We start from the raw sequence: 13,171 nt of genomic DNA, 5'->3' as shown, positions 1-13,171 counted from the left end.
GTCACTTACCTACTAACAAACACACCTAACATATTTATTAGCCTTCAATTATATTAGTTAACGGTCAAACGCTCAGTCACTCATTCATACATATTACATACACCATTTAGTAATACATACATAATAAAAATAAAAATAAAAATAAAAAGTGGAATATTCTAAATAACCATTTGGTTATAAGAAAAATAAATATTTTATTAAAATAAATCTTGTTAATTCTTTGTAATATTTTTTTATCTTATAGTTTCACATATTTACTTATAATGCTTATTAATATAAACTTAATTTCACATTAAAAGTTTTCTAATAATATCAGTTTTAGTGACTTAAGTTGATTTCATATTTCAAATCATAATATCAACATATTTGACTTTTTAAAATTCATAAGTCAAAATATTGGATGAAGATTGTATTAATATGAAAGCACATAGCACATAATCACTCAATTCCAACTTCCAAACCCTCTACACATCTTTACAAATTAAAGGATGGTGGAAAAAGAAAAGGTGAAACCATTGGCTCCATCCATCGACCAGAACCAAACCATCAGTGACGATGAAGACACATTTTACAAGAAAACCACACGACCAAGAAAATACGTTAAGTGGTTAAGTTGCATTATTGCAAGCATAATCCATCTAGCGGTGGTTGTTGTGATATTAATTTTCATGGTATTTAAGATTAAAGAACCGGAGATCAAGATGAATGATGTGATGGTCAACAATTTCGATTTTATGAATGGCTCAATTCTACAACCCGGGACCAATATATCTTTAACTACAGATATATCGGTTAAAAACCCGAATTTTGAATCTTTCAGGTTAGAACAAACGCATTTTGATTGTTATATTTTCAATAATTTACAGCTATTTGATTTATGATTTAATGGTTCTTGTAATTCATATTTCATTTAATACTTGTTAATAGAATGAGTTATCAAATATTGGATAAAAAAACAACTTTTACCAATGTAGGTACAAGAACACGACGACAAACCTCTACTACCGTGGGGTGGTGATAGGGGTGGCACGAGGGCCACCAGGGCAGTCCAAGGCACGACGAACAACAAGGATGAACATTACCATGGACATCATGGTTGATAGGCTATTCGGAAACCCTAATTTACAAAGTGAGATTAGTACAGGTTTATTGAGCATGAGCAGCTACACAATAGTTGGTGGTAGGGTCAAACTTTTAACTATTATTAAGAAACAAGTTACTGTGAGCATGAATTGCACCATGAAAGTCAACATAATCAATAGAGCAATTGAGGACCAAATGTGTAAGAGGAAAGTCAAAATATAAATTACGAGACGAAACTATTTTCTTTTACATTTTTAATAGTGATATATATATATATATATATATATATATATATATATATATATATATATATATATATATATATATATATATATATATATATATATATAGGGTTAGGTTCATTTAAGATCATCTATATTTTGTGAGACCGTGAGACGCATTTATTTATTTATTTATTTTTTTTAAAATTTTTTTTAGTTAATTCAAGTTCCGAAAATAATATTTAAAAAAAGAATTTTTGGATTTTTCCATTTATTTTGCATTTTAAAATTATTTTTTAGAATATGTACAGTGTAATATTCTATTAGAATATTTCACGTATTTTTCAAAAAAAAATGGAATTTATTTTTATTTTTTTTAGTTAATTCAAGTTCCGAAAATAATATTTAAAAAAAGAATTTTTAGATTTTTCCATTTATTCTACATTTTAAAATTATTTTCTAGAATATGTCAGTGTAATATTCTATTAGAATATTTCACGTATTTTTCAAAAAAAATGTAATTTATTTTTTATTTTTTTTAGTTAATTCAAGTTCCGAAAATAATTTTTAAAAAAAGAATTTTTAGATTTTTCCATTTATTCTGCATTTTAAAATTATTTTTTAGAATATGTCAGTGTAATATTCTATTAGAATATTTCACGTATTTTTCAAAAAAAAAAAACGGAATTATTTATTTATTTTTATTTTTTTAGTTAATTCAAGTTCCGAAAATAATATTTAAAAAAAGAATTTTTGGATTTTTCCATTTATTTTGCATTTTAAAATTATTTTTAGATTTGGTCTCACGGTCTCATAAAATTAGAATGGTCTCAAATGAACCTGAATATATATATATATATATATATATATATATATATATATATATATGCATAAAAATTATAAAAATACCTAAAAAAATACTTAGAGATCACAATTTTTTTTAACTTTATATTATGAAAAATCACAGCTTTTTATGCAATTTTGCTGAAAAAATTTTTGAAAAAAAAAACTAAAAAAAAATCGATTTTTTAATTTTTTTTCCAGCGAATTTAGAAGAAAAGCTATGATTTTTCATAATATAAGGTCAACAAAAAGTTTTGTGCTCTTTAAGTATTTTTTTTATGCATTTTTAGGGTTTTTTTTAGAGTTTTTTTGTTTTCCATAAAACCCTTATATATATATATATATATATATATATATATATATATATATATATATATATATATATATATAGAGAGAGAGAGAGAGAGAGAGAGAGGGAGACTATAAATTTAGGGAAATGATTTGTTAACAGTTTTTGGCATATACAACAATTTATACATTATATAGTTATATAATACAACATTTTAAAACAACAATTATTGTGTATGGAAAAAAAATTGATGTGTACGGATCAGCTTCCATAAATTTATAATGAGAACGAGAAAATGTTGAAAACACGAAAACAATTATGTACCATTTATATATATATATATATATATATATATATATATATATATATATATATATATATATATATATATAAAAGGGCGTAATAGGATTACAATTTAATTAAATATGAATAAGTCATACACAGCTTGGACGGAGGTACGATGGCGACAAAATTCTTTTTCGTCTGAGGGCTTCAAGAACACAGATTGGAGAAACAGTTTTCCTTCAATTACTTCATTCTATGTCTCCAACCCTCCTGGAGATGTAACGAAGAAGGAGATTTGGAAGTTATGTTTGTTGCTAGGCAAGTTGGTTGACATGTACATTAATGGTAGGAGGGACGCCTTCGGTGCTTTCTTTGTTTTCGTTAGATTCTCTGAGGTGACTGATCCTAGCACCATTGAAAAAAACTTGAATGAAATAATTTGTAGTGGAAGGAAACTAAAGGCGAATTGTGCAAAGCATCCACATGATGGTGTGAAATCCAATCCTATCAGAAATACATTCGTTGCTCCTACTTCTCTTAACCACGCAACTAGAGACTCTAGGTCTTTTGTTGATGTTGCTATAGTGAAAAAGAAGAATGATGGTGTTCTGACAATTTCCCTTTCCTCCATTCATAAGGTGCAGACTTGGACTTCTGGTTCAGTTCTTGTTGGAGAAGCAAAGAACTTTGACACACTATGCAATTTCCCGTCATTGTTGGACTTAGAGGGATTTGATGAGGTGTAGTCCAAATATCTTGGAGGCATGAAAATCATCATCAAATTCAAATCAGATGGGGGCAGCTAAAGTGTTCATGGAAAATAAAAGCATTTGTTTGAAATGGTTTAACTAGGTGGATCATATAGGGAAGAAATTGGTTCGCTTTGAAAGAATTGCTTAGGTCAAGATCACTAGAATTCCACTTCAATCTTGGGATGAGCCCAATTTCGAAACTGTTGCCTGTAATTTTAGGAAGGTGTTAGTAAACACAGGTTCGTTTTGGAATCGTAATGATGTTTCTAATGGAAAACTTTGTATTCTAACGACTTCTAGGAAGAGAACCAATGATGAGGCGAATGTTTTCTTTGATGGAGTTTCTTGCAGAATTGGTATAATCGAAATCGATGATGATTGGACTCCTTTCAAGTCATTCTCGCAGGAATCAATTGAGAAGTCGGACGACAAGCTTGAGGATGATGTTGATGAAATTTCTGACACTTGGATACATGGTAATATGTACCGTGGAGATGGTGAGATCGATCCAAAGGAAAACGGTCATGCAGGAGGACGTTAGTAACCCCGAAGGTGGTGAACTCTCTGAAGGGTATTGGAATGGGCAAGACCATGCACGCTCATGCAGAAAATGATGAGACGTCATTTAGGAAATCTTCATGCATTGATGACAGGGGCCATGCGACACATTTCAACAGCTCTAAAGGTGATAAGATGAATTGCTTAGGGTTTAATCTGATAGGTTCCACTCCGGATAGGTTGGAATGCCAACCTGGTGGTATTAATGTTGGGTCAAACTCGCCTAGACCCATTTCTAGTCTACACAAAGTAGCCCAGAATTCGAGATCGGTGCTTCTGCTCTTAAATGGCGTCGTATGAAAAAAAAATAATGGAATCGGTGCTCGTGACCATCATATGTCTCTAATTTTCCGATCCATTGACTTAAATCGGGTTGTTGGTTGTACATCTGGTGGGGAAAAAGATGACCCCATTGATTCATCCTCAAAATCTTCGTCTTTTTCTTCATGTGAGCTAGAATGTACCATCGATGTCGGTATTTAAGTGGGATTTCAAATTGACAGTGGATATCAAGCTTTCTTGGATGTTGTCAATGGAGTTGGTGTTAACATGAATTCCTCATGAAACTTCTTTCTCTAAATATTAAGGGATGAACGAATTACATAAAACCGATTTACTCAAGAGATTGAAAATGGAGAATAAGGTTTCTTGATGTGGTCTTCAAGAGTCGAGATTGGCTGTTCTTCTAAAACAGTCATAAAATTCTTGAAAATTTTAAACTTTTTAAACAACCCTCAGAGTTGGGGCACGTGTCGATGTGTTCGACAGGGACATCGTACCTTATAATGAGGGTAAAGGTGGGTTGCACCTGATCCCACATCGGCTTGGAAGGATAACGAAACATTTCCTTATAAATGGTGTGGTTACCTTCCTTGTCACAACACGTTTTAAAGCCGTGAGGGAAGCAAATCCCATAAGAACTCTGCAGTTAAGTGTGCTTGGGTGAGAGCAATCCACAGATGGGTGACCCCCTGAGAATTTTTCATGCCGAGAGCCCAAAGCAAACAATATTATGATACGTGCCAGAGGGGGATGTTACTAGTCGGTATCAGAGCCTTGGTTTGAGTTAATTGGAGGAATACTCATGTGAATCTAGTATCAAACTAAGGAAAAGATTTTCAAATGGTTTTCAAAATACTCAAGAAGGATGTGATGTGTACGATCAGCCGGAGCCAGTAAGTAGATCCCAAAATACCATACTATTATTTGATATTGTGATATGTTAGAACAACATGCTAGTGAATATGATAGGATTGTCTGATATATGATGCCTTATCTCTTGTAGAGTACTTGATTGATTGTTGTATGACTCTTTCGCGTGTGAATCGACTATTGAGTGAATACGCTAATTCACATGCTACATGGGTTAAATGATCTTAGAATAAGGGATTTGGTTCTGCTGCACAACTCTTGTCTGAGTCCAACCGTTGTAAGATTAAATCTTTCAGTCTAAGATTGTTTAAGTTGTGCGATATGTGATTGTATTCATGCAATAGTTATCTAGCACCAATAGAAGGTCATGTGGCAGCTAGTGGTATGATGAGTTGTGTGGGGTCATTCGGCCAGTTGTGAGATTTTAGTCTTCCTCTAGGGAGTGAGGATTGAATGTATGGTTATGCTTATGGGTATTGTTAGGGTGTTGTGATGATCCTTGAGACAAATACGGGTAGGTGTGGAAGATAGTATGGGCCCGTACTACTGAAAGCATAGGACCCGTACGCATATCAAGGAAGTCACAACCCCTAGGGCCTTGTTGGCAATTGGCCTCCCTGTTATGATATGCGTATTATCTGATATCTCCATGGTTATGTTTAGCATGGTGATGACAAGACGATTGGAGGCAAGATCCAAATCAGAATCAAGAACTAGCGGCCAAGATAGGCGGGTGGTGTCTGTTGGTCAGATGCGAGAGATGATTACCATGGAGGTTTTTCAAATCTTTCAAGAAGAATTAACCAGTGTCGTTGATCAGATCACTGATAGGGTTCTTGTCAGGCTCGAGGAGCATATTGCAACCTTGCAATCTGTGGGCGTTGTTGCTAATGGGATGGTTTCTGAGGGATATCTGGTCGTGGGGACACAACTAGGGAAGAGGAAAAGGACTCTCTCAACAGAAATCAAGGAGACTGAGGTTGTTGACCAAGGTACTGGGAGTCAAGAGAATCATGAGGTGTGTGGCAGGTGTGGAGGTACTCACAGATTTTCTTGTCACAAGTTCAAGTGTTTCAAGTGTGGGGAAAAAGGACATGTGCATCGAAATTGTAAGAAGGACCATATATGCTTTTACTGTCACCAGTCAGATCATTTCGGTCCCGCTGTCCTGCTTTGGGGATGGAGGGAGTCCAGGTTCTGACACTCAACGTTCCTCAGGAGGTTAAAGTCGAGCTGCAAGAAATCTTAGGTATTTAATTTGATCCCCAAATTCTGTAATGATATTAGGGTTGATTGATGGATTGGATTTTTGTTATCCATGACATGGGTTATGTCCTTCCAGTTTTCCGAGTTTGGAGAAAAAGTAAGCAGGCTCATAATTCTTAGAGTTGGGAAGGGTAGTATTTGCTTATGCTGGTTTGAGTCATGTCTAGTCAATCCCTAAGTGGGGGAGAACCGATATTCTCGGATTAAGTATTTCTTTAGCCGTTGAGAGATTTGCTATTTCTTTGTTTAGATTTCTATTTCGGATTAGTAGGGCTAGATGTTGATGAGTTTTCCTTGCGGTATCTAATGATGCGTGGATTATAGCGGATCTACAATCAGAGATCATTCGTGGGGTCAACTATTGTTGGAGTTCATCAATCAGTAGAGGTTCTCATGAAGGTTTAACTGCGTCAGCCGAGATTCAGTGGTCGGGCCAATATGTCATCAAGTTCATTAGGTTCTATGTTCCTTTTGTCTTCGGGTATGGTCACCCTCAAGGTTGGAGGGATAACTTGGTTCATAGCAGATTCATGTTTTGTGTAGTGGTGGAGGCCGTTTAGTCTCAATCAAGGTTGGGATCTTGTTTCAACTGATCATAAAGATGTTCACTGTTTTTGATTGAGGTGTTATTTCTATTATGTCTAGTATTTCTTCTCTCTTTGGATGGGATTATAGGTTCCCTAAGCATGTGCATGGGGGGCGGGTATTTCTTATGAGCTGGGCAAGATAGCATTGGAGCACCTAGCTCAAATTATGTGCATAGTCCTCTTTGGGTTATAGTCTTCGAACTGGACCAAGAGTGCGAAATTTGGACAAGATCTGAGCTTTGGAGCTCTTAGAATCGAAGAAAACAACTTAATGTATTTAGCTGTTGGAACTTCGGCAAACACGACGTGTTTCTAAGACAACACGGTGTGTTGGCTAGGATTTACCCAATTGTTTGGATGTCGAGGGAACACGACGTGTTGGGTCAACATGGAATGTTGACCTTGACTTTTGACTTTGACCAAGTTTGACCTAAAGGATATTTTGGTTGGTATTTGAGAATTTAGTATTTTGGATGGCAGGTGTCGATTAGAGCTGAGATTCGGAGTCAAGACCTCATCAACTTTTGTCTGGTTTGCGAGGTGAGTTTTCCTCACTGTTTCTGTACTTCTGGGTCAAAGGCACCAAGGTCGAACCTTTGGATTGTTATCCTGGTTCATCGTACGATTGCTACGTTGTAGTGATCTGTTAGATTTGTATCCTGGTAGATAGGATGTTGCTATATTGTAGTGATTTGTTAGATCTGTATCTTAGTAGATAGAATGTTAGCATGCGGTAGTGATCTATAAATATGTATGTGTTGTCTGATGCTTGGTTATATATTTATTAGTTATGTGTACGTCGACATGTTATGGTTGGTTTGTTGAGGCAGTCTTGCTTTGTGCTGAAGGCCAAGACACCCAAGGCGGACCGTATAGACTGTAGGCCCTGCGAGGCGGTCCAGTCAGGCCGAAGTCCCGGAGGACGGTCCAGATAGGCTAAAGGCCCAGTGCGGCGATCCAGTCATGCTGAAGGTCCTGTGAGCGGTCCAGATAGGCTAAAGGCCTGTAAAGCGGTCCAGTCATGCTGAAGGCTTTGTATGCTTGTTTTTTTATTGTTGTTGTTATGATTATGTGCTATATTGGTACTTTGGGGGAACTCACTAAGCTTCATGCTTATAGTTTTCAGTTTATTGTTTCAGGTACTTTAGATGATTATAGCGAGGCGAAGGAGAGACCGTACACATCCTTGGTTTTACTATCGATCGGATCTTAGGAGACTCTAATTTTGAATAATGTTTTAGAAACAATGATTGTGTCAACACCTTTATTATTAAATGGGTCGTTTTGAAAAGTTTAAATTTTTTTCTAGTCATTTTTGGGATGTTGCAACACCCAAGCTAGCAAGAAGGATGTTGAGGAGAGGGATGAGTAATTTTCAGCTTTGGCTTAGAGAAAAGAAGTAGCCTAAAATATGAAGGCTAGGGGTCCTTTTATAGTGCAACCAGGACATCATAGATAATCCCAAAACTAATAAAATAACATTATCTTTTTTTGGTAACTATCCAGCTTCTTAATTATTTTCCAAGGATAATTCTTGAGCTCCAAGAAACCTCTAAAAACCGTCCATAGCCTTAAGGAGGTTCTAGAATGTAACACCCGTGTTTCTGGGCTTGTCATTAATAGCGATGTAATAGTCTAGGTTAACCTTTGTAACCCGTCTTGAAATAATAAAGATGTATTATTTGAGTATTATGTGTTTTGTGCTTAGTTGTGTGACTTAAATGAATTAAGGATAAAAATAAGCATCAAAATGAAATGTTAGATAATCCTGATATCTATGAAGGATGTGGTAGTGGTCGTGACAAGGTTTCCGAATATCTAAAGAATGCTGAAATCCGAGTTATAACGAAGAAGTTATGACCTATCGAAGTTTCGCGACAGAACCGACACGACACTGAATGACGTAAAATACGAATTTAAGATAGAGTGATATCTAGCCTTAGTAATCTAAAATAAAGTCGTAGAATACGTTAAACCGAGAGCATACATAAAAGGAACGCTCAAATCTGACTTCGTATGACGAAGTTATGATTTTTTGAAGTTTCAGCTTAACAGTAGACAACCTGAAGTTTGAATATGAGATCGAGCGATATTTAGCCAAGACTTTCTAAATGAGAATTGAATATCTCATCAATAGTAGTGCAACGACGGAAAGACAGACGAAAACGAACGTCAGACGAAGGAGTTATGATTTTTCTAACGGAGTTTTCCTGTCCCGGCCTATTAAAAAGAATATAATAAATATATAATAAAAATAAATTCAAAATTAGCTGACGGAGTCTAAACGAAAGTTGTATATCTTGTTTTTACCTACGCGTGCATATAAAGAATATTGAAAACGGAGTTCGTATGCGAAAGTTGTGAATTTCTGAAGTTCGGGGTGTGAACCCCAAAGTTGTGTCAGAGTTCACGACGTGAACTGACTTCTGACACCTGACAAAGCAAGTGGACGATGACGCATGCAATGATGATCAATCCCCACGACGTGAGAATTAGAAACTCACGACGTGAACCTAGAAAACTCACCCTATAAATATAAATCAAGGGTTAGCCGATTTAGGTTGCTCCTCTCTTACTCTCCCACTCCCGATACCATCTCTAAGCCCTATTTTAACCCCCCCCCCCCCCCCGAAGCCCCAGTATCATCCCGAGACCCGAAGCTTGAAGATCCCACAAAGAAAAGAGTTTCTGAGCCGAAGCTCTGCCCGTAAGAAGCCCGGTGAGTGAAGTGAACCCAGTTTCACCGAAGAATACTACTCTTAGAGCCGTAGTGCTGTCCGATCATCTTCTGATCAAGTGAGTGTGTAGTTACTTTCTTCTAACGCATAATTACGAAGTATTTTGAACAAAATACGTGTTATGTGTATATTTTGTTGTTATATGTGTGAATGTATATTCACTTTCTTGTATCTCATAGATGTGATTTATTCTCTATGAAATACGTGTTATGTGTATGTGTCTCATCTGTTGTTTGAAATATGCATTGAATGAGAATGCTATACAGGTTTTAAACTATGTATAAAAATATATATTTTTATCTACTAATATGTTGGGTAGAACATGGGTAGATAGTTAATGTGTGATAAACAGATGAAAGGCCTCGATGTTGTTGTTGATCTAATTATTCAGCGGAGTATGGATAACGACCACAGAACGCTAGCAGGTTCATAACCTGTAGGTGTTGTGAACGATGTGTTCACCGGTGTACTCTATCCCCCTCATGGTTGCCTTTAGAACATCTACTGTTGAGGAAACCCCTTTGCAGTAATGTCTGTCTCGATGAAAATCAAAGATTAGGTCCCTTGAGATAGATGTTGTTTTAGGTACGTAAAGTGAGGATAACGGGAATGGGTAATCGGGTTATGGTTGGTTGGTGAAATTAAATATAATTATTTATTGTCGGTTGAAAACCCTATATGCTCTCCAGGCTCCCAAGCCTGACCCACTCAGTTTTGTTGTATTACAGGTAGTGGCGCGAGAGCATAAGTTGGATGACTTATCAAGATCTTTTGATATTAGACCAGTTGTTATATGTAACTGTTGTATGGTCTATCTTTTTTTGTTTATGCTTTTGGTTTGTTTATCGGAACATGACATCCCAAATATTATTATATAATGAAAATGCATCTCTTGATGAAATGCTTTGATAAACTTTATTTTATCATATTTTGTTGTGGGAACAAATTCCGCAACTCTTTTAAATCAAAAGGATTTACTCTGAAATTATTTTAAAAGCATAAATGAAACTGGTCTTTTTCTGGCCGTGATTTTAGGGATGTCACATAGAATGCCTCTTGCTCAACTATTTAATAATTGCACTTTAGATCCTGCACTTTTAATTAATTTCATTAATCCCAAAATGAATTCCAATTAATTTCTGATTAATTTTTAATTAAATATTACTATTTCTAATTAATATATTATTTACATAATATATTAAAAAAATTATTTCAATTTATTAATCAAATAATAAATTAACTCTTTCTCTCCAGAAACATCATGTCCAATTTCTAGGTTTGAGGGCAACCCAAAAGGATTATGCTAACATCAATTCAAGTTTATACCAATTATAGTTATGGGCTTAGACACATAATGTTCCTTATTTGGTAGGTGTACATCAGGTACTGATGGAGGAGGCGTACATATCGAGGTTTTCGATTCACCCTGGTGCAATGAAGATGTATTGGGATCTAAGACTTGACTATTGGTAGCCCTGCATGAAGAGGGATGTTTCTTGGTAAATCGAACAGTGCTTGAATTGCCTGAAAGTTAAGGCCGAAGATTAGTGGTCTCACGATAAGATGCAGATGTTAGGCGTTCCCGTATGGAAATGGGAAGAGATCACCATGGACTTCATCACGAAGTTACCATAGATGATGCGTGGGGTGGATTTGATAGAGGTCATCATGGATCAATTGACCAAGAGTGCATATTTTATTCCTATTCAGGAGAGTATCTCTGTGGAGAAGTTGATAGATATTTATATCCGAGAGGTTGTTGAACGGTACAGGGTTCCAATGTCAGTGATTTCAGATCGGGATGTTCCTTTCACTTCCAGATTTTTAAAGGTGTTTCATGAGGAGTTGGGTACTCTGTTACATTTCAATATGACTTACCACCCACAGACCGATGGGTAGAGTGAGCTGACGATTTAAACACTCAAGTAAATGCTTCATGCATATGTATTGGATATTGGTGGGAGTTGGGATACGTATCTCCAATTAGTTGAGTTCTCATACAATAATAGCTACCATGCCAACATTGATCGATATCCTTTCGATATGCTTTACGGGAGGAAGTGTCGAACCCTGTGACATCCCCAATTTCGCGGCCAGAAATGACCGATTTGTTTATGCTTTGTTTTAAAATCAGAGTAATCGTTTAAAGAAAACAGTTGCAGAATTTGTTCCCAAAACAAGATATGATAAAAACTTATCAAAACATTTCTCAAAGAGAATGTATTTTCATTAAATAATAAAACCTCGGGATGTCATGTTCCGATACAGACACATAAGCATAAACAGAACATACATTCATTTTACTCTAGTGATTTACATCTCCTTTAATCTCTCAGTGCAAAGCAGCTTTGTATCGATACCTATGATACAATTAAACTGAGTGGGTCAGGCTTGGGAGCCTGGTGAGCATATAGGGTTTTCAACCCACAAAATTATATCATATATATATATATATATATATATATATATATATATATATATATATATATATTCAATCATCAAACAATCAACCCAATTGCCCATCCCCGTTATCTCCATTTATTTCTTAAGTATCTTCCCTAAGGAATTATCCTAAGGGTCATCTCCTACATCGTATTTACCTCTCATCCCCTTACATCATATTTCCTTATATGTTTGTTCCTAAGGACTTTTTTCCTAAGGATCATCGCATGAATACGTAGTTACAACATCGCCTGGACTAGTAATTCATAGTAAGGGTTATACTATCGTCGCATGAATACGCAGCCACAACATCGTCTGGACTCATAATTCATAGTAAGGGTTAGACTATCATCGCATGAATACGTAGCCACAACATCGCCTGGACTCGTAATTTATCACCCAGGGGTTAGAGTATCATCGCATGAATACGTAGCCACAACATCGCCTGGACTCGTAATTCATCACCTACAGGTTATGAGCCTGCTGGTGTTTCCACGGGGTCATCTAGAATAGTCTGTGGTCGCCATCTATACTCTGGTAGATGACTACATCGCCAAATTTCCACATCGTCGGTCAAGGTTATGGTATCTCCTCTCATATCACATCACATATTTATCATCACCTATCTATCATCACCTATCTATCATCCCCTAATTATCATCACCTATTTCTCATCACCTAATTATCATCACCTATTTCTCATCACCTAATTATCATCCCACATCATCTAATTCATCTACCTATGTTCTACCCAACATATGTGTAGATATAAAATACATATACAGATTAACTCATTTAACACCTATATAAAACATCCATTCCACACTCATCCCAAATAAACAACAATATATAAACACTTAACATGTATTTCATAGCAAATACTTAATATATATATATATATATATATATATATATATATATATATATATATATGTTAGAAGAAAGTGATCACATA

General features: G+C 35.6%; 1 protein-coding gene across 1 annotated transcript; it reads left to right on the top strand.

The window, feature by feature from the left end:
* Nucleotides 1-462: 462 nt before the first annotated feature.
* LOC145100129 (Late embryogenesis abundant (LEA) hydroxyproline-rich glycoprotein family) lies at nt 463-1,305 on the top strand. Its single transcript, XM_079037515.1, has 2 exons — nt 463-820; nt 975-1,305. Exons 1-2 carry the CDS (start codon nt 489-491, stop codon nt 1,303-1,305), a joined length of 663 nt encoding a protein of 220 aa, XP_078893641.1. The 5' UTR covers nt 463-488.
* Nucleotides 1,306-13,171: the final 11,866 nt, after the last annotated feature.

This window comes from Lactuca serriola, chromosome 4 (assembly GCF_051521515.1).
Source record: "Lactuca serriola cultivar US96UC23 chromosome 4, Lser_US96UC23_V15, whole genome shotgun sequence".
Lineage (NCBI taxonomy): Eukaryota > Viridiplantae > Streptophyta > Magnoliopsida > Asterales > Asteraceae > Lactuca > Lactuca serriola.
This window is presented reverse-complemented; position numbering and strand designations above follow the sequence as displayed.

Bases quoted from the DNA above. Each gene is read 5' to 3' on its own strand.
- LOC145100129 (XM_079037515.1), top strand. From the start codon at position 489: ATGGTGGAAAAAGAAAAGGTGAAACCATTGGCTCCATCCATCGACCAG. The intron at 821-974 runs GTTAGAACAAAC...TTACCAATGTAG, and splicing joins CCGAATTTTGAATCTTTCAG to GTACAAGAACACGACGACAA.